Here is a 22856-nt window from a genome sequence, read left to right on the forward strand (position 1 = left end):
CAACAACAACAACAAAAAATCCAAGCCTTATAAAAGTAAGTAGATTTAATCATAATAGATTTTATAGATTTAATCTTCTGAGGAAAAAAATACTTAAGCAGATAATCGAAGATGTTTTATTGAGATTTGATTGAGTTTATATATTCAAAAAGTACAACACATAAAACTGTGTTGTAACAAGTATGGAAAACTCATGCTGACAATAGGAACTTCAATAAGTATTACACAAGAATCCTATCCAAGTAATATCATTCAAGACTACATATAACACCCAACTACTTGCAAAATACAAAAACTTAATTAAGCATTTATCATGCAAAACCTGGCAGGCATATGCAATTTTTTTTAAAAGTAATTTCTTTAAGAAATAATTTTGAAAACAAATAACATCTTACTTTAGCAAAGAAGGTTGAGTATAGCAAAGAAGACTACTATGCACTTTATAACAACCCTCCAACTTGATTTCTCTCAGTTGTGTGCAGTTTTCCACCAGGTGTTTCACTCCCTTCTCTGTAACATTTTGATTATATTGCAGTGACAGCTGCAAAAGCCCACGACAGTACTTTGAGATCACATAGAGTGTTTCATCATCAACGCTTGAACATGATAAATCCAACGTTTCAAGTTTTAGAACTTCAAAGTTCATTCCACGTAGCTTCACATTTCTACAGCTGCTTAAGTTCAAATGTGTAATGTTACAACATATCCTTAAAACATGAGTAATCCCTTCGTCAGACATGCCAGAACAACCAGTCAAATTAAGCTGTTGCAAATTGGGAAAACAATTAGCAATGAGGAACACATTTGCTGGATTGATAGGTTTGTGGCGAAGAATGATCGACGTGATGTTCAATTGGAAACAAGCAATTTGAGAGAAAAGTACATCGAGTTTATAGTAGTAGCTCGAGAGATAGAGAGAGGAGAGGTTGGTGAATCTTTTGAAGAGCTGATCAAGGAAAGGGACTGTTGGAGTACAGATAGCAAGTGAAAATCGAAGACTGTCGGTGATGGAGAGAAACTGTTTGGAGACTAAGGAGAGAGAATTCAATATCAAGTAATTATCACGATTCTTGTTTCTGTATTCGTTGCTGATGATGAATTTGTTGGTGACGATGAATTTGAAGACACGTTCCCAACAGTCATCAGGTAAATAAAAGTCTGTTGTTGTTGGTGTTGTATTTGTCTTTGGTGGTGATTTTGTTTTTGGTGGTGTTGCTATTGTCTTTGTCGATTTGATAAACTCTTTACTTCTCTTCTTCTTTTTCATATTCAGGACAACTGCAAATGATATTAGTGCTACCGCGATTATAACAACAACGATTAAAGGAAACAAAATCATTTTCATATTGATATCTGTTCCTGCGGCTAGCGATAGATTTGTTATGGTATAAGGTTTTAGGGTTTTATTCAAAGGAAATCTACTAGCAATATATACAAATGGAAGTACAGCACACAACAGTGTTTGTTAAAACTTCCTTAATTTTATAAGCATAATGGTCATTTTGTAAAATTTAATTTATTTGTTTTTAAAAAAATTAATAACGCATAATGTTTATAATTTCCACGGATAACTATAAAACTATTTTATCTGTTTTAAAAAAAATTAATTACAGATAATGGTCATATCTACTAACAATATATATATATAAATAAAAATCCACAAAAATTTCATAATTGTCCTTATTAAAACTCATAATCTCGTTAATTTTATAATTGTCTGAAAAATATTGAATAATGTTTTGCATATAAAATAAAAATTTATTTAATAGAAATACTACATTGATGTTTTAGAAAGAAAAAAAATCCTTAAAAATTTCATAATTGTCCTTATTAAAACTCAGGATATCCTTAATTTTATAATCGGCCAACAAATATTGAATGATTTTTTTTTTAAGGAAATAAATATTGAATGATGTTTTGCATATAAAATAAATATTTATTTAATAAAAACACAACATTGATGTTTATAATGAAAATAATCATGAGTTTCCAATATTTTATCATATCAACTTTCTCATATATGTATATAAAAAAAAATTCTGCATATATAAATATATAAAATCTGCAACGGAACGGTGCAAACAATGAACGATGTTTTTCATGTAAAATAAAAATTTAATTAATAGAAATACTGCATTAATGTTTATATTTTAATGTATCCGTAGCTAAAAATTGGAGTATAATAAAAAAGTGGATAAGACGATGTATCTTTGATTAATTAGTTATTGAATAAAATTAAAAAGTGGAGTATAATTTTGTAATGTATCCGTAGCTAAAGTAGCGCAATTCTAAAAAAAATGTAGCACAATTTTTAAGACGAAAAGAAAATGAGTTAGGTGACAGAATTTAAAAGTAATAAAAAAACGGGTATAGTTGTAATAGGCATGGCAATGGGGCGGGGTGGGGACGGGTTTTGTCTTCCCCATTTCCATCCCCTACTTCCATATACTTACCCGTTACCCTACCCATATTTAATGAGGATGAGAAATTGAATCCCATCCCCGTCCCCAATGAGTTCGGGTATTCCCACCACATCCCCGTCCTCGCAGTGAATCAATTTTTTTAATAAAAAAAGAGTTTTTTTTTAAGCTTCAATGCTAATGTTATAATGTATTATCCAACAATTTGCGCTCATTTTAACATTTTGTTACCGAATAATTCGGTTGCTCCTTTAACTATCCGTGAAAGTTCTTATATCATGACAATTATCAAACCAAATAACATGACATATCACTATCAACCCCCTTAACAAAAACAAAAATATGACCTTTCTACATTCGGGTAAGGTTTGGGTATGGGTTCGGGGTGGGTACATATATCCCCATTACCCTATTTTGAAATCGGGAAAAACCCAAACCTAGTCAAATCGGGGAAAACCCGTCAAATTAGGGTTGGTTTGGGCAACCCATGGGCATGGGTTTTGTTGCCATGCCTAGTTGTGAATTATAAATAGTGTCTCCAAATCTTCAACACAAACACAACTGCCGTCAATTCTAAATCATAGGTCGGATAACTCTTCTCATGAACCTTCAACTACTTCAAAGCATAAGCCACATGTGACAATTAATTTCTCAAAGTCTATATTAGACTCAAATTAGTATATTATAATTAATTTAATTTTTATTTAAAAGATATTAAAAATGTACAATTCAACTTTTTTTTTTTTTTTTTTGTACACAATTCAACTAATAACTAATTGATTAGCGACAAATATTTGTTTGGATATGAATGTTCTGTGTCAATATTTGTTAACAAAAAAAAATGTTTTAAAAAAGGACAAGTGTCAAAAAATCATAGAGGAATATGAACACTAACACACAAGGAGATCAAATTAAGCATCAAACATTGATGATTCTACTCTGAACAATAATTGACTCTACGCTGTCTTCCATAATAAATGTTCATAGCCATATAATTTCTCTTTGATTTTCAGCCTTAATACAAACTAGTTCAAGATTCTACTCCAAACCTTTGACCATCCTCATGTTCATACTTTAACCAAATCATGTTAATGTATTAGGTATTATCTCTGCATTCATACAAACCTGGCACGCAAAAACTAAGAAATTGAAAATACTAACACTACTAATTTTAGAACAAAGAAGGTAACAATATTGGCAAACTTGGCACTCACAAAATCACAATCAAATATTCCATGGAATAAGAGATATTTTTGTGGAAGACGACATATCAAATAATCAAAAGTAGTATCGTAAATATCGTTTTCTTAGCATTCGAAGATCACATTGATAACGAGGCTCATCCAAATTATAAGTTTGACCAGGCAAAGAGTGGAACCTATTTGTTAGTTTCCAGACAAGTTTTTTAGCATCAGAAGAAACTTCAGCCTCTGCCAGTTTCTCTATATTTATTTTTTTCATAGCAAGAACTAACACTATTTTCCTGCCACTCTTGCAACTTGTCCATGAAATTAAGAACTTTTTGTTACCTGTATGTTCCTCTTCTAGATCAAGCAATTGCAGCAGCAGAGATGTGGTATGATACAAAATTGAGTCAGAACTATTAGCCGTACATGCAAGTAAGTGATAGCCACATGTAGTTTTTGCAACATAAAACCCTTTAGTTCAATGTAACCTAGCGTAATAGAAAAAGAAAATTATTGAAAGATTTAAGAACTTCTGATGATAAACCCGTTTATTTCAAGCAAACATCTTGCAAATTATTGCTTAATAATGTCATTATTGTTTAAATTAAAAAAAAAAATGTTTAAAGCAATGAAAAACAATACTAATTCAAACTGCATATAGCATCCAATTGTTTGCATTGCAGTAACTCAAACAATTATACGAGGAGACTGATGAGCATATACACAAATTTATTTTAAAAAGTAATTTCTTGGAGAAGTAAATCAGAAAACAAAAACATTTTATTTCAAAATTCAAACTTCAGCAGAAAAGTTGCAAAATACAAGCAGAGAAGGAAAACTTCGGCAGAAGAGTTGCAAAATACTAGCCGAGAAGGCATACATGACCCAAGAAGAGCTCCCTCTTGTTGTTGTTGAAACGGTAACGAGGTGGAACAGTTATCTTTCTCAATGATGGTCTTGATAATATCATCGAGTCAACAATATTTTTATGCACTTTATAGCAGTTCTTCAAATTGATCTCCCTCAGTTGTGTGCAGTTTTCTACCACATGATTCACGCCTCTTTTAGTAACATAATAACAATGCTCAAGTAACAGTTGCAAAAGCCCGCGACAACTCTTTGAAATCAGATAGAGTTCTTCGTTATCAACTCCTGTATATGACAAGTTCAACACCTCGAGTTTGAGAACTTCAAAGTTCAATCCACGCAGTTTCACTTTTGAGCAGTGAGCTAAGTTCAAATGCCTAAGTTTACAACATCTTAAAACTTGACAAATACTATCGGATATCTGATTGCAATAACTTAAATCAAGTATCTGCAAATTGGGGAAAATAGAAGCAAACATTAAAATGTTTTCATCACTTAACCATGTATTGCGAGTCAAGAATAGAGACTTCAATTGATGGTTTACAACAAATTCCATTGAAGAATTAGTATTCTCCACAATCTTTTCCCTCGTCAGAGAATTAGACACTTGATTGCAATAACTTAAATCAAGTAGTTGCAAATTGGGGAAAATGGAAGCAAACATTATAATAATGTTTTCATCACTTAACCATGTATTGTGAGCCAAGGATAGAGACTTCAATTGAGGGCATACAGCCAAATCAACCAAAGAATTAGAATTTTCCGCATTCTTTTCCTTCATACATGTGTGTTTCATTGTGACATCACTAGGTGATTCCATTTTGATATCACTAAGTGAGGTACAGCTCTTAATGAGTGCAAACAAAGTTGAAATGTTGTCCGATTTGAAAAAATTGTGAAAGGATAAAGACCTCAATGTTGGCCTCACACGTAGAGCAGAAGCAATACCGGCATCTGTTATGCCGGTACTCTCAAATATGATGACCTCTTCGAGAAGCTTCCAGTTGTTGAACAGTTGAAAAAGCAATTGGTCATTGAGGTAAGTATGACGAGATAGATTAACCTTACGAAGTTTCGGAAGTGCCAACGAAAGAGTCTCCATCCCACTGAGGAAGTCACCGCGGAATATTGCAGGTTTACTGAGGTGGAGTTCTTCGAGCAAAGGGAAACAGTCCGAGATGAGCAACAAGTCGGTGGTACTGATAGAATCCTTGTAGGAACAATTGAGAGATGTCAAAGTTGTAATATTTTGGGAGAATGCTCGCAGCCCGTTTAAGGGAATCAAGGCGCTGTTGGCGAGATTGAGCGATGTGATGTTCAATGGAAAAGATGAGATTTCAGTGAGGCCCCACTCCATGTCTGACTTGGCATGTTGTTCGCCACGTGGCAGTTGCAGACTGTGCAACTTTTACCACGTGGCAGTCCACATAATTAAAAAAATTCAAAAACAAAAATTATTTAAAAAATCTGAAAATAAATTTAAAAATCATAAAATATTTCCGAAAAAAATCTGAAAATACTTTTCCGAAAAAAAACTTTAAAAATTAAAATTTTCGAAAACTTAATTTTTTGCCATAAAAACTATTAAAATTAAAAAAATTGAAAAAAAATGTGAAAAATAGATTTTTTTTAATTTGAAAATTATATATTAAAATTTTTCAAAATAATGACAATTATATTTTCAAAAGTTATAAATTTAAAATGTTTGAAAATAAATTATAATTTTAGAAAAAATTCTAATTTCTTGTTCTTTTACGAAAATTTTAATTTTAAAAATATAATTATCTTGCAAAAAAATAAATCAGAAAATTATTTTAATATTTTAAAATTTATTTTCATATTTTTTAAATTGTTTTTTAAAAAACAATTTTCAGAATTTTAATTTTTTTAAAAAAAAATAATATTATGTGGCACGCCACGTTAACGCCACATGGGAAAAGTTGCATAGTCAGCAACTGCCACGTGGCCAAAACCATGTCAAATAAGCTGAATAGTGGGGTCAGGGACCTTTTTCAAACAAAAAAAGAATTACAGGGATGTATTTCAAAAAAAAAAATATTATAGGGACGAAAATCAAAACTGGACCAAATTATAGGGACAATTATCATATTTAAGCCCAAAATATTAGAAACTTTTGAAATATACTCAAAATTTACAACAATCCCCCACATATTTCAAAAGTTTAAAAGAAATTAGAAAAAAGACTTCCTGGGTAACATCTTGGATGTGATATATCAAATTGGTGTAGCAAACTATATGAACCAACCTTAGAATGATAATAGTTAACACACAGTGAAGATGATGTAGCAAGCTATATGAACCAAAATCACTTGGCATATGTTAGCGGTATACCACTCGCATCACACCCCCACAATTCTTGCCGTTGGAGCTGTGGTGCGCGAATAGGTCATACAAGCGGCCCCACTTGACACTCACATAGGTGATTTCATCAAGTGTATGTCTAGCACTTCTCACACACACCATAGGAAAGGGACAAAAACAAAAATTAATTCATTAATTTTTGGTGCTAGCATAACTAATAAGTGACTTGTTTTTACCCATATGAACCTTATTCATGGGATCTCCAATCACATATGTTGGGTTCCCATCACTTATTAATTTCAAGTGGCTTTAGTCCCAATCCCCTCGATGTACACAATTTATTTCATCCCAAGGGGCTTTGTTTAATAGCTACTTTATACACAAATGATTAAGACAATTTTCTTTCATCATATAAGATTGACTAAGACATCTCTAAGTCAATCAACCTCATATATTTATCAAAGTTTATAACAATAAACTTGATCTTTATAATTATTTTTATACATGTATGCTTGCATAATTATTAAGCGACATCAATATCAATGTGGGTAAATATAAATCTATCTGTAGATTTATAATACACGTCTGCTTGAATGACTTCAAGCGACAACATCCCCACAATAAGTAAAGTAATTGTACATTTTGATTTATTTTCATTGGATTTCGATTTCAATAAACATCATTGCATTATTTTGATACAATGGTTCATCTACTCTAAACAATATTTCATATATTGTCAAACTTGCATCCTTTATATACTTCATCAGGTCTACTTAGATAAATTCTAAGCGATAACCCCCACATTGAAAAAATATAATTCTATCTATGGATTTATTACACATGTCTACTTGAATAATTTTCAAGTGACATTGCTCTCACAATGGAGAAAATAAATCCCCATAAACATATATTTGCACAAAACTAAATCCATTAAACATCATTGAATTATTTTAATACAATGGATAATTTATATAAATATATCTTTAAATATTTGATGGTTTCTCTCAAATATCTCATGATACCGCCACACATATTTTTATAAATTTATCATTAAAATGTATTTGAGAGATATCCATATAAACTTACACAAGAGAATGACACACTTAAAACTACACACATGATTCTCTATATTATCAAGTTATTCATAAGCAAACTTTAAGCAGGATAAATTTGAGTTAAAAAACTCCATAATAGTAAGCATCTAACAATCGCAAATCATCGAGATAAAATTGAGACGGACAATATATAGTAACAATTCATGTGCTTGTTAATAATAGCTAAAGTATATGTTCTCCACAATAAAATTAAGCATTTGCACTATAAGTGTCAAATTATGATAAATATTAGACATTAACAAAATTTTCTTGGTTGTTTCTAGATTACCTTTAAAAAATGGTGGGTAATTTACCTACCAACCAATCATAATGAACAATTTATTGGTGGGGTCAAGATAGTTTATGGATACCACCTAAAAAAGTGAATGTTTATTGGTTGGGGTAAATTACCCACTATTTTTCCATGAGTACACTAGTTGTCACCATTTTTCTTTTTAATTATTCCATCTCAGTTCTACACATTTGACTCAATCTATATCATTAACAAATTAACATGTCATTCAATTACACCATATCACATATCACATAGTAGGTACCTTCTTTATCTTAAAAGGAATGCCATTAATAATAAACCTCAATCATTATCACTAATAAGAAATGCATAGCGTTTATAATTGTTAAAATATACTAGTTACAAACCCGTGCTTCGCACGGGTTGAATAACGTATTTTTTTTAAAATTTAGTTCTGAAGGAGAAATCTTATAAATTACGGAAAATTGTTGTCCTTTATAAATGTGCAGATTAACGTTACATAATAGTTAGGTTTATTTAAAAGACTGCAAGTGTCATAGACTAACTAAAAAGGAATTTTTGATAATATTTACATCAGATAAAATGAAAAGAACAAATGATATCCCAAAGTCAAGATAGTTTACGATTACAGTCCAAAGCGATGCGTCAAAATAGTAGAAGTTCAAATAGTTCACCAGCAAAGATCTACTTTGGAACAACTCGAACATGCAAGTTCTTCGGTGATTTTTCGAAATCAAAGATGAGCTTACCACCTTCTTCCATCACATGTTCTTTGCAGAAATTGAATCACTGCCCACCCAAGTATTTTTCATAGCTTTCTATTTCGGCGATATGAGACGACACTTATATTTTCTCTATGTCTGGTCATCAATGAGAGTGATTGCTTTGCGCTTTTCTTTTAGAATTGTTCTTGACACCTCGTTCGGGAAATGCTAAACAGGGAAATTAGAACAATATTAGTCTAATGCATATTAACATAGATAAGACGTATGCGAATATAGTTACATATAATTTATAAAATAAAGGTAGCATAACTGATAAGCTAAAGAAAATGTATTATGACTTCTAATTTATTTTCCTATTATCTTCCTAAAAAGGCTAGATAAATGCATTCATGTGCATTATATGAACCCCGTTGACCAATTAATATTGTTGAAACAAATGGAAATTAAGCATCGCTCTCGCATGTGCATCTATATATAGAATAATGCAATATGTATTTTTAATTTGTGTGTAAAAAAATTCAAAGCATGTTTGTGCATAAAAAAAGCAGACATTGACTAAGTTTATAAATTCAACAATTGGCCTAACCTGAGACAAATTGGAAAAATCGTTGTACGAATACATTGAGAAGAAGCCGAACTCTGACTTAAGTTCAGACTGATGCTTTGACTCTGAGCTTGAGTAGTGTTAAGGTCACGACAACAATTCAAGAAACATAGTCAAAAAACAATCAAATCAAATTGTGAAATAATAATTTACTCTAACACTGTATTGTGAAATCATAATGCAAACTTACTAAGTCTTAAACTTCTCAACAACTGGATAATGTAGGTTGATAAGCAGCCTCGAACCTAACCAATTGTTACATATATTTGGGTTGTCATTGACTACAAAATGGAAGCAAAGAACTCAAGGTAAATAGATGGTAAATGATAAAGCTACGAAATATTTTTCCCATAGTGTTACATCAACTATATTCTCACTGCATAAGGAAAGACATCTTTCAAGTCATTATCAAACTTATACAAAATCCTATCATCTTATGTTGACAAATTAAAAAATAATACCTTTTATCTTTCAACACTATGTTCGTAAACAGTTTCTTTCTAGTCCCAATTGGCATTGTCTTGACAATCTCATGAAGAAGCCCAATGATTTCTTAAAAAAAATTACTATTATAAATGTTGGAATTTATATTATATGATATTATATTTGTTGGTGTCATGGACAGGGCCGTCTTAACAAATTAATAGGCCCGGTTTTAATTTTGTAAGGGATGCAAAAAAAAAAAAAAAAAATCTGGGCCCCAAAAAAATAAATAAGTTATTTAAAAAATAAATATTAAAAATCACACTTTGGTGGATCTTGAACACATGACCTCACACTCAACAAAAAGTGGCCACACCACTAAAGCAAGCTATACAAATTGAATTAATTCGCTTTTAATAGTTATATAACCATTATTTTCGTGGCTTACATATAAAAAAAACCTTGGGCCCAAAAAACTGGAGGCCCGGTGTCGTCGCCCAGCCTCGACGGGCTATGGGCTGGCCCTGGTCATGGAAACATATATGTTTAATTTTTTTGCATAAGAAAAAGATATGCATAGTTTGTTACAATATAAAGGTGGAAAATATATATATGGCATTTCAAATGAGAGGAGTGATTATTATGAGAGATGAGAGGACTTAATAATAACCATTGAATCTAAACTAATCATGTTACTTCATCAATAGCTATGCAGTCAATTAAAACAAAAAAACATAGCTCTTCGTGTTTCCTCTGCACACGCTTCTCAATGCAACTTGTACATAACCCTTTAACTAGCGATGGCGATGGCGATGACGATGCTTACTGCTTTTGTTAGAAGATTTCTATGGTCACCTAAATCATACATACCCCAATTGAATGTTTTTTTTTTTTATTTTCCATTTTCGTGATCCGTTTCTTATCAATTGATTAAATTTTTTAAAAAGGGTTAAATTAAGTTGGATTTGAACAATAGTAGAACTAGACTATAATTTCACTCTTAACCAAATCAGCTTGTGATTATTTGTTAGTCTTCTACGAAATTACTCTAACTAATTGGAATTTCTCTCCCAAAGCTATCGTAATCTTTCTTTTCTTTGACAAAATCTTATTATGTTTTCTTTCTATTGAACCTAAATTGAGGGAGAGGAAAGAAAGGAACAGAAGAACTTTGAAGAGATCCTTTCTATAGAGAGAAAAATCAAGCAAGAAAAATACATAAGAGGTAAAAAGAGGAGTCACTTATGGCTTATGCAATAGAGAGAACGGGATAAGGGAAATGGAGAAAGCCAATTTACTCTTAAGAGGTGCAGCAAAGGAGTGCCACCTCAAAATTTTATAAAAATAATCTACAATTTTGAAGAAAAGACATCTACAATTTTACTTTTTTTTTAGGGATCTAAACCTTTTTTGAAGAAAAGACATCTATAATTTTACTCTTTTTTTTAACCAAAAAAGAGGTGCAGCAAAGGACTGCTACCTCAAAATTTTATAAAAATAATCATATGTATTATGCAACACCCAAAAAAATTATACGCAGTAGTGTAACAAAAAATCAGACACACATAAAGTATTACTCTAGACACTAATATGTGTGTGTATTTGTGAGGTTGAAGAAAGAAAATAAAAATATTTGGTATCATCAAATGACAGCGTGAATAAAAATATTTGTGAGGTTGTGATGATTAAACGATATTGAAATTAAATATATAAATAATAAAAAGATAATAAAATTCCTTTGCAAAAACGTTTATACTATTTATAATATCACATCACTTTAACTCTATAATTATATTGAACCCTCATCAACTAAAATGCACGAGGTAAATGAAATGGTTCAAAAAAAAATTAAATGGTAGAAAAAAAGTATTGAAATATAATATTAAAAAATAAAAGAAAAGCTTCCAACGTGAATTGTAGAGAGATACTTATCAAATAAATTGTTGAGAAGTAGATTTTTGAAGTAACATTCAACAACTTTTGACCAAAGCTCATTCTATTCAATTCTATGCATCAAAAAAAGTACATATAATTTAGTAAGTACTTAATTGATATTGTATTTGGCCTAACTTCTCCTTAAAAATGTAGAAAAGTTGAAGGAAAAAACCCGGGTCAAACGGTATCTTATTCGCCCACAACAGCAGTGTAGAAGCAACTGAATTTGGGAGAAAAAAAATTGGAAAATAGTTAAAAATAAAAAATTATAAAATAGTTAAAAGTTTTTAAAAATATAAAAATTGGAAAATAGATAAAAAATAAAAAATAAATTGGTGAGGTAGTGCACAACCAAGCAACACTAAAAAAATTATATGCATTAGTAACAAAAAAACAGACAGACGGACATAAAATATTACTCTAAACGTTAATATGTGTGTGTGTATTCGCGAGTTTGAAGAAAGGAAATAAAAATATTTGGAATCATTAAATGACAGGGTGAATAAAAATATTTGTGAGGTTGTGATGATTAAACGATATTGAAATTAAATATATAAGTGGTAAAAAGATAATAAAATTTCTTTGAAAAAAGATAAAATTAAATGGAACCTCCTTAAAAAATTAAATGGAACGGTTGAAAAAAATAAAGTTAAATGGAAGAAAAAAACATATTGAAATATAATATTAAAAAATAAAGAAAAGATTCCTGACGTGAGTTGAAAAGACGTGTTTGTGAAATAAATTGTCGAGAAGTGGTTTTTTAAAGTAGCATTCAACAATTTCTGGTCAAAGCTCATTCCATTCAATTTTATGCGTTCGAAAAAGTACTTTTTTTTAGTAAGTACTTCTCCTTACTAATTGATATTGTGTTTGGCCTAACTTCTCCTTAAAAATGTAGCGAAGTTTGAAAAAAGTCGGGTCAAACGATACCTTAATCTCCCACAACGGCAATGTAGAAGCAACTGAATTTGAGAGAAAAAATTGATAAATAGTTAAAAATATAAAAATTGGAAAATAATTAAAAGTTATTTAAAATATAAAAATTAGAAAATAATTAAAAAAATTGGTTAGGGACAAAAATGAAAATTCATAGGCCATAGTTCAAAAAAAAACTTAACCAATAAGTAGATTACCAAATTGTCCCTTATAGGGGCAAAATGGTAAATCAATGAGACATTTCTTTTAATATATATATATATATATATATATATAGGGATTTGCTAGAACACACCCACTAATTTTTATGTGGGAGTGTTTTAGCAAGTTATAACTAAAAAGTGAATAAATACACCTTAAGGTGTATGTTGCTATATAACACACCTTCTAGAAAAAGCAAATGGGTGTATTCTAGCAAATCCTATAGGCATTTGCTAGAATACACCCACTTATTTTTTAGAATGAGTATTTTAGCAAATGAATAACTAAAAAGTGGTTAAATACACCTTAAGGTGTAGCTTTGCTAAAACACTCATACATAAAAACTAGTGGGTGTATTCTAACAAACCCCATATATATATATATATATATATATATATATATATATAGATTTAAGTTGACGTAGTGACAACATCATGAAAATAAAAGGCAAAGATATCCCTTGCAGAATTCAAATATTCAGCAATACAAGTATAAATATAAAACCGTACTTCACCTGATCCAAATAATCAACAACATAGTATATATAATCCAATTCTGCTTTGTTAAGAACCAAGGCATTTTTGTTATTCTCGAAAACGGTTTTTTTTTTTTTTTAGATAGACGAAATGGCAAAGCCATTATAAACTCACACACATAAGTGGAGGTACCGGGGTTCGAACCCCGATCATGACATCCGGCCTAACAATTTCGACATTTTATCAGTTGAGCTAGGATTTCTTTTCTATAGTTTAATAACAATTTCGTAACAACAGTAAGATATTATTCATCAAATAAAATATCAAGATATCATTTCCACCGATTCACAATAGCATAAATTTCAAACAATGCCTTAACTGCACACATATTTTGGTAATTAACACAGATAAGTCTTAATTTAACAACAAATAAATATGAAATAGATAGAACCTGAGTGACACATCCATAGTATAATTTTCAACTTGTTTGCCATTCTCTTTAAATCAAGGATTCACCGCCACTTCTTTCTTTTATCTTTTCTCACATTAGAGATGTGGCATAGTAGCTGGCAGTTCAAACGCTAGCATCGGCAGCCTGCATTAAACAATTTAGAAAATCCTTAAGATTGTTGTAAAATTAGGGATAAGAATATCTCTACAAATAATATCAAGATATAAATATAAAAATTAATTAAACATGAATAAAATAGAGATCAAGAAACTTATCTTTTTGAGATTGTGTTGAATCGATCACCGACATAACTCATCAATCACCATCTCTATTCATCAATTCAAATATAGAACTGCAAAATAAACAAATAGTGAAAGTAGTCTGAAACATGCTGATCGCACTGTTCTTAAGGATTTTCCGCGTAATTATACGTTAATCCCCCAGAATTTAACGGACCCTTTTCGACGTAGAATCGAGAAAACTGAACTAACAATAATATATTTTCAGAAAGATGATAACCCAAAGTTGTGTTATAAACTTATGAAAGAGAGCATCCTTTTAAAGGTAGTTCATAAGTTTTCATATATATGAAAAATGGTGTACCTGTTATTAGAATTATAAAAATAAAAATAAAATAAAAAAGGACGCAACCTCTATATAAAAATGGGCAGTTTGCTAAGCATAAAGGCACAATCTTCTCAAAATAATAACGGCGGCTATAACGTGCCTTAACTATTTTATTTCAGTTACAACTTAAAAACCATGTACCTTAATTACTCTTTAAGATGAAAGTAAATATCCTTGGACTAATTCAAGATAAAATGATGCGGCCAAAAGAATTAGACCAAGTCAAATACTCCCTCCGATCCTATTTACAAGAGAAAATTGACTTTTTAGATACGTTGAATAATGTATGTATCCAGTCAAAAACCTAAACCAAATACATAAATTATTTAATGTATCTAAAAAATAAATTGTCTCTTGTAAATAGGACCGGAGGTAGTATTATAATTAATAATATGACAACAATTTTCTTTTAAAATATTTTTCTATATTTCTCAATTGAAAATATGGGACACAAAATATTTAAAACTTTTGAAATATACTCAAAATTTACAACAATCAATGCCTTCAAAATCATACATAAAAACCTATAATTCAAATCCTCAAAACCCTGCAATTCTTATATTCAGCTACCTTCTCCAAACCATGTTAAAAAAAAACCTCCACCATCTCGATTACCACCACCACCACCTTTCCATCTTGCAGGCCGCAAACTATGCATAACAAACTTTGTAGGTAGAGCAACTTTGCTACTACGTTTTACTGTAAAATTTAGTAGCGAAGTTGCTCTATCAATAAAGTTTGTTATGCATGGTTTGTGGCTGCAAACAAAGTGCGAAGAACTAAATTTATATGTGGCTATATGCATGCTTCAGGTCGTAAGTGTATTTATTTTGTTCGTTAGTTGTTTATCATAATTTTTATATGATTTGAAAAGTTAATTTTTTGTTTTGTTTTGTTTTTGTCAGAACTTTTTGTTTTGTTTTGTTTTATTTAATCATTTTTTATTATCTATACCTATTAATAAAGGTAATATTTTGGTTTGGTGTAGTCTATTTTCTTTTAAAAAATGTCCTTCATTTTCCTTCTCAAATTTAATTTGTAAACCAGTGCATTATAGTAATTTCATCGATAACCACCTATCTTATTTTTTTACTAATGCCTCTCATTCAAACTCAAAAACTACTAAGAAATAACTGCTGCACAATCTTGACAGAACAACAACGGAAAAAGATGAAACATGAGAAACTTGAATAGAAAGAAGGATGGAATCTGACAGGATGATTGAATTTTTGTTTCTCTTTTCACTTCATAAATCTATACCTATTAATAAAGGCAATACTTTAGTTTGGTGTAGCCTATTTTCTTTTCAAAAATGTCCTTCATTTTCCTTCTCAAATTTAATTTGTAAACCAGTGCATTATAGTAATTTCATCGATAACCACCTATCTTATTTTTTTTACTGATGCCTCTCATTCAAACTCAAAAACTACTAAGAAAGAACTGATGCACAATCTTGACAGAACAACAACGGAAAAAGATGAAACATGAGAAACTTGAATAGAAAGAAGGATGGAATCTGACGGGATGATTGAATTCGTGTTTCTCTTTTCACTTCATAAATCTATACCTATTAATAAAGACAATACTTTAATTTGGTGTAGCCTATTTTCTTTCCAAAAATGTCCTTCATTTTCCTTCTCAAATTTATAAGAATATCATTATGAAGTATTACCTTTCCATGGCACATCACCGTAAGAAATAGCAAATAATTCACACTCTCCAATAGACATATTTTCCATTAAAAAGTTTGTAGAGGCAAAGAATTCCAGTAATATTACCAGAGTACAAAACAAAAACATAAGGGTCCTGCTCTTGAAAAGGATTTTGAAAATTTAATTTGACCATATTCTCACACTTATCACCATAAAGGGAATAAAAATCATCCAAGTTTATAAAGACTCTTCTTTGAAGTGTTTCTCAACCTTATGAATCTCTTTTCAAAAGGACCCAACACAAAGACGTTCAATCTTTAGCATCTAAGTATCCTAATGTTGAATTTTTTAATTTTTTTTTTTAAATTTGTTATTAGTCCCACAATACTTAGGTTTCAGCGTTGTTGAGTGTATAAATATACTTGAATACCTTTATCCTTTGAGTTAACTTTTAAGATGAGATTCAAGTTCATTTAACATGGTATCAGAGTCGGGTTTAAGATTGCAATGTGGGAATTATACTTAGGCCCATGTTAGATGTGAGGGTGGAGGATGTTGAAGATGGTTTTGAAATTGTTTCTAGTTTGTTATCAATCTTACATTGCTCAAATGGGTCGATGAGTGTTTAAATAATATTTCAGATCATGTCAAATCGTATCATCGTGTCATGATCTATGATTTCACGTTATTACACAATACAGTATTGAATATTATTTAAAATTGTACCACGATTTTGCTGATACTATCTTCTTTTGGGACTCTAACTTAGTAGTTGAAATCAACTAATGAGTATTTTGTTCATTGCAACGTTTTATTATTAATTTTTCATCGGTTCATTGTTATCATTTCTGCTCTTTTGTAAAATAACACATATATATTTGTTACATTTCTTTAGTTTGTTAATATTAATGTCTATTGGGTTATAATTTTTCAGGCAAATTTTATGGTACACCCACTATATTTGAGTGTACCGGTACACTCACTCATTAAATTCATAGTTAAATGAGTTGTTTTTTGAAGAAAAATATAATTTTTTTATCATTTATAATTATAATAACTAAATCTTATTCATCAAAAGTGTAAACGAAATAATTTTTTATTTTTTAAAATTTTTATCACTCATAATTGAGAACATTCATTATTTTTTACGATAATATGTAAAAAAAATTACTATGATTCTTATAAACAGTTAAATGATGTTTTTTCTTATAAAATATTGTTCTATAAAATATAAATATTGACAAATAACTATTTACTACATAAAAAATAATCGTTCATTTATAAAATTAAGAAGTAAGAGTGCCGGTACAGTGCACAGAAGTTCCCAATTTTTCATCGGTTCATTCTAATATTAATGTCTATTGGGTTATAATTTACGACTACTAAGGAAGGAAGGGTGAAGTGGCGAAACATGTAAGCATTTCTTGATAAGGCAAGAAAACAAAAAAAAGAATTGGTGAAGAAAGTAGAAAGAAAGAGTGAACATAAAATCATCATCGTCCTCGTCGAAACCCTAATTCCAAAATCAGAAATTGAATGGAAGGAATGACGTTATCTTATCCCACCGATGAAGAAACTTTGGTATCTTACTTCCTTGAAATCGCTAGAGGCCAAACCGCTGCCACCGCTAAACACTTCCTTCAGGTTCGTTCGTTGCTTCATTCTTATGCTTGTTGAATCTTTCACTTTTGATCATTTTTTAAGTTGTTATTGTTTTAATTCAACAGGCTACGAGTTGGAATCTAGAGGAAGCTCTTAAGCTGTTCTTATCTGGTACTAAACCGCCATTGATGGATACTGCAAATCAAATTGATCCTTCTTCTCCTTTGCCTCTTATTAAGGAGACTCTTGAATCGGAGCAAGGTGCTTCCTCTACATCAGAGAGTGACAAACTTGCTTATCTCTATCACCCTCCTTTTCATCTAATGTTCAATGGTTCTTTTATTAAGGTAAATATACTTTCCTTGTATTATCGGTGGTGGCGACATTTCTTATGTCGCACGGTTTTGTAACGATGGATTAGACCCAATATAAAAATTTTAATAGAGTGAATTCATGAGGTTTGAGTTCAATTTCTCCTGTTTAACTATGCTTGATAATGTTTGTCTGTAAAAGCTGTGACTTTTGATTATTGACTATTCAAATCTTTATTTTTGGGGCATTATTTTTTTCTCAGCATTAATGTGTATCTACTATGCAGTATAAATTGTAAATTATTTGTCTTATTCCCGCTATCTGCTATTGGAAGCATCTGCACGAACGAGTTAATATATCTGCATTTCAAAAAGACTAGATAGGAAACTCATAATCTAATAGTAGATTGTAGAATATTGAATTTGCTTGCATATACTATGTGGCGGGGTTCACTCTAAATGGGTGGTAGTGCATATATTGTGAAATGGTGAAACATGTAACTTATATGCAAATTTTGACCAAGGTTTGATCTTTGAGTGCAGGCAAAGTTTGCTGCTTCTATGCAGGACAAGTGGTTAATTGTGAACATACAATCTACCAAGGAATTCAGTTCACTTATGGTATTTTATTCTTGGTGCTTCATTTTTCAATTTTCTTGATTATTTGTTTCAGAACTATCACTGCTAATGACATTTTTTTCTTTGTAAAGCTTAATCGGGATACATGGGCAAACGATGCTGTTTCTCAGATCATTAGTACAAACTTCATATTCTGGCTGGTCAGTTTTTTTCTCTGTTCACTTTAACATTGGTGGTAGGACTCAATTTTAATTTTAGTTTAGTTTTGCGGTGTTACTATGAATGGTAGGTACCTTTGGACATATCCTAATCGCATTATTTTCTCAATCTCTGTAGAGAAGTTTATATATATAGGGGATATCTAAGGAGAAGTTTATATATATAGAGGGAGAGTTGATTGAAAGATGAATCAGACTATTTCTTATAATTTTAAGTGTTAATGATGATTTAAGTGATAACGCCTTGTTTGGCTAGATATATTTGAGACTAACTAAGCATATCTATGTATAATTAATAAGGATACTCCTAAAAACTGAAAACAAACAACGGAAAAAGCAAAAATATCAAAGCAGCACATGCGCCCAATCCCTAAACATACTTGAACTACACACCCTAGTTTTTTATCTGTGGAGGACTTGTTAAACTTCTGTGATGCTTCTAGAGTTGCAGATTGCAATCCTACTCTATTAGATATTATTCCGCAAATTAAATCTGATGGTTAATTTGGGGAAATAGTTGTGTTGCAGATATAAATGTTGGAAATCTTACCTTGTTAGCTAACTTCACTGGTTATGGAATCATGGTATGGCATTATGTATTTGGGACTTGCTCTATGGGGTAATCTATAGGTTGTTAATATCTTGGATCCAGTGGTTTATAAGCTCTCCGATCAAAGAACCTCGATAATTCGGACCAATTCCTTTTTGCTTTATTGTTATTTTATTTTATTCACCCATAGGTAATCGTTTTCTTGGTTCTGTAGGCATAGTCAAAGGACTGAGGTGGTTATGTTGAAATTTGTTTGACCAGGATTGGGAGAGAAAATATGGGTTGGTTGGTATTGTCTGTTTGTAGGTTTTAGAAGGGAAGGTTGGGTCTTAGTGATTTGGACTTGCATAAACATTGCTCTGATTGTAAATGGCATGGCTACTGCTTTAGTTTGTGAATTGACTCTAATTCCTTGTTATTTCAAATGCTTAAAGTGAATGTAGCTTTGGCGTTCATTTGGGCTATATTGTGACATTTGAAGCAGTTTTTGTTGCTAATATTTACCATATCATGTATTGTGCACTGTTTTCTTGTATGCAATTTGCCTTTGTCGATTTTTTATTGTTTGTTTTTTGCATACAGGTATATGATGATACAACTGAAGGCCACAAGGTCTGCACTGATTACAGACTGGATTTGATTCCTGTCGTGCTTATTATTGATCCCATCACTGGTCAAAAGATACGCTCCTGGGGAGGAATGATTCAACCTGAAAGTTTAATTGAAGTATGTGATATGCGATATGTGATACAACTTTATAGCTTACTATGAATGAAACATGTTCTAGGGAAACTGAAACATTATTCACACATAAATCTTGGGCTCTGATTTTTTTTAATATTTCATACTGATTTGACGAGCCTTCTGCTTTGTTTAGGGTCTGCTAACATTCCTTGATGCTGGTCCTAGAGGAAGTTCCAGCCGACCAAAAACTAAAGGTTTGTCGCTAGTCTCTTTTTTGCTGCTGGTTTGTTCAGTGACAGGTCAGCTCGATGTTGAAGGTTTCTTTATTGTATTGTTGACTAATTTGCTTCTTTTTATATATCAACAATACATATAATTGATATCTTCTACATCGTTGTTAATAGATGGACTTTGCCAACCTACCTTATTTCATTTGGTTTTGTGCTAAAAATCTTTTCTACCAGAATCTTATGCCCATTACGGATGGTAAAACTGTATTTGTCATCGTCATAATCTTGGTTGATGTTACAGCTACTGTAGATTCAGAATCGAGTGAAGAGGAGGATGAGGAAGTTCAAAGAAAACTAGCAGCTTCATTGGAAAGCGTGAAAGAATCAAGTGAAATGACCGGAGGAGATAATAAAGATGCAAATGTTGCTGGCAACTTGCAAGAAACAACCTCACTAGAGTTTGAGAAACTCAGGATATGATGACAGGGAAAGTTGGTTAGATCAGAAATGTAATTTTGATATTTTGAAAAAATATCCAGTACCATACTTTTGAAAACATATATCTTTTTTTGGATATTTCTTGGATATATGTATATATCCAAGTGTACAGTAGAATTATCAGTGTCCATTACATGTATGACACAGACACATATCTCGTTACATCTGACCCATCCCGTCTCTGTTCCTTCTCATCCCGTCTGTTTCATTCTGTTAACCATCTTAGCTCTTTTCTTCTTATCTGTCCATGGCTCCTTCGATTTGTATAGGGCAAGCGTTGTTGTCACTTTCGTCGATTTGACCCATCTGGTCACTACCGTTTTCTATAATGTTGCAGAAATTATTTGTTAGGTTCCTATTTTCTATAATGTTCCCAATTCAGTTATTTTCCTTGCATATAATTGTATCGTAAGAAGAAAAAAAATTGTCCAAGATGTTTCTTTTGGGTTTTGCTTTGGATCTGAAAATATATAACAACATTCTTTTGAAGTTATGTTTTTTTGTGTGCAGAATTTTGTCCACTTGTTGGTATACTTCTAGTTTGTTTTTAACCATCACACAAAAGTAACTTTTGTTTCTTCTTTTCGTTTGGTTCAATTAAGTGGCAAGTTGCCATTCAATATAGCTAGCAAGTTCGGTTCGTGTTACTGCTCCATCAAAGTGTTTGTGCTAAATTTGGGAGGAAGATTAATATACAATTTTGTGCCTCTCAGTTTTGTGAAAGAAATAAATTCCTTTAGTAGAGAAGAACTTGACTGTGTTTGTGGGACTGAGAGCTCCAAGAGAGAAGATGAAAAGTTAAAATCTAAATTAAAAAATAAAAAATAAAAAAAATAAAAACTGCAACACTGCAAGATGAAATCGGTTAACAGGTCAAATAAAAATAAAAAAAAAGTGGATGATGTGACTAAATATGATTGGGTATATGTTAAAGGAGTGTGTCTAAGGAGAGAAAGTTCATTATTTATGTTACTAAATTGCCTATTTGTTCATCTGCATAAGATCTCTATAACTAATTTAGAATGCGGTGACGTGACACGGGGTTCATTATTAGCTTGTGATAGATTAATATATCATTTATTTCATCGTCACTTAAAATGCAGTCAATTTCAAATATTAAGCTACCAGAAGCTGAACCCAAATTAAAGTAGGTTCAACATAGTCAAAAGTACTAAACTAAAATTAGACAAGTCTTTAATAGCGTCCTTGTATGACTTAACTGTGCACTAGGATGCTATGGTAAATAAATTACTAATGATAGGTGTAAGTGTAGATATAACGCTGGCAGGTAATTGAGCAAGTGACGTTGCATGCACACTGCTGAGTTCACAAATTTTTTACAAACAGCTGTTCACCAATTCAAAACACAAGTATTCTGGTTCTGGGTTATGTGGAAATTAGAACCCAAACGTTCTTATTATTTGGAAGACCTGCATGTTGTTTATGGAAAATATTGAACTTTATTCATCTTCACTGTGGGATGCTATATATCAGTGTATTATTTTGTATTCTCTTTACCAGTTTATTTGTCTGTTTTGGATTTTTGAGTGACCCTTTATTGGTAGTGGTCAATTAACACTGACACTTTATTAAACTTACTATGGTTGGAATGATGATGCTGCTTGGAATTATAGAGTGTGTTCGTCTTCAAGGTTTCAGTTCGATTCTCGTCGACAATGGTTTTAATCATAATTGAATAAGACCACTCAATATTCATGCAAGAGAACAAGAACATACATTAAACATAATTCAACAATGTTAAACACTAAATAAAACACAACATAATACATCGGATCAACCAAACTAACTTCTTCATCTGGTTCTTCAATGCAAGCCCTGACTTTTTCGTAGGTCTTGGGTTGAATCAAACTTTCTCGAATATCTTGAAAAGATCATACCAAGGAAGCATCAAATTTGATCGGTCATTTAGAACTGTATTAACCAAATATTGAAATAGTATTCTCACGCCGTCGTCGGTCCTAAGCTTCAT

The 22856-nt window shown here is 31.2% G+C and overlaps 2 protein-coding genes across 2 annotated transcripts; one reads left to right on the plus strand and one right to left on the minus strand.

Annotated features, from left to right (window-relative positions):
• Positions 1-4469: 4469 nt before the first annotated feature.
• On the minus strand, positions 4470-5831 carry LOC11419463 (F-box/LRR-repeat protein 2). The gene has a single exon (XM_003604128.2). The coding sequence runs from the start codon at positions 5829-5831 to the stop codon at positions 4470-4472; it is 1362 nt and encodes a 453-aa protein (XP_003604176.2).
• An 11724-nt stretch (positions 5832-17555) lies between these two features.
• On the plus strand, positions 17556-21060 carry LOC11430917 (plant UBX domain-containing protein 7). The gene is made up of 7 exons (XM_003604130.3): positions 17556-17838; positions 17922-18143; positions 18651-18728; positions 18818-18886; positions 20037-20180; positions 20332-20392; positions 20670-21060. Exons 1-7 carry the CDS (start codon positions 17731-17733, stop codon positions 20846-20848), a joined length of 861 nt encoding a protein of 286 aa, XP_003604178.1. The 5' UTR covers positions 17556-17730; the 3' UTR covers positions 20849-21060.
• The last annotated feature ends 1796 nt before the right edge of the window (positions 21061-22856 follow it).

The sequence above is a fragment of the Medicago truncatula genome, chromosome 4, assembly GCF_003473485.1.
Source record: "Medicago truncatula cultivar Jemalong A17 chromosome 4, MtrunA17r5.0-ANR, whole genome shotgun sequence".
Taxonomy (NCBI): Eukaryota; Viridiplantae; Streptophyta; class Magnoliopsida; order Fabales; family Fabaceae; genus Medicago; species Medicago truncatula.

Bases quoted from the DNA above. Each gene is read 5' to 3' on its own strand.
- LOC11419463 (XM_003604128.2), bottom strand. From the start codon at position 5,831: ATGGAGTGGGGCCTCACTGAAATCTCATCTTTTCCATTGAACATCACA.
- LOC11430917 (XM_003604130.3), top strand. From the start codon at position 17,731: ATGGAAGGAATGACGTTATCTTATCCCACCGATGAAGAAACTTTGGTA. The intron at 18,729-18,817 runs GTATTTTATTCT...TTCTTTGTAAAG, and splicing joins AGGAATTCAGTTCACTTATG to CTTAATCGGGATACATGGGC. The intron at 20,393-20,669 runs GTTTGTCGCTAG...TTGATGTTACAG, and splicing joins CAGCCGACCAAAAACTAAAG to CTACTGTAGATTCAGAATCG.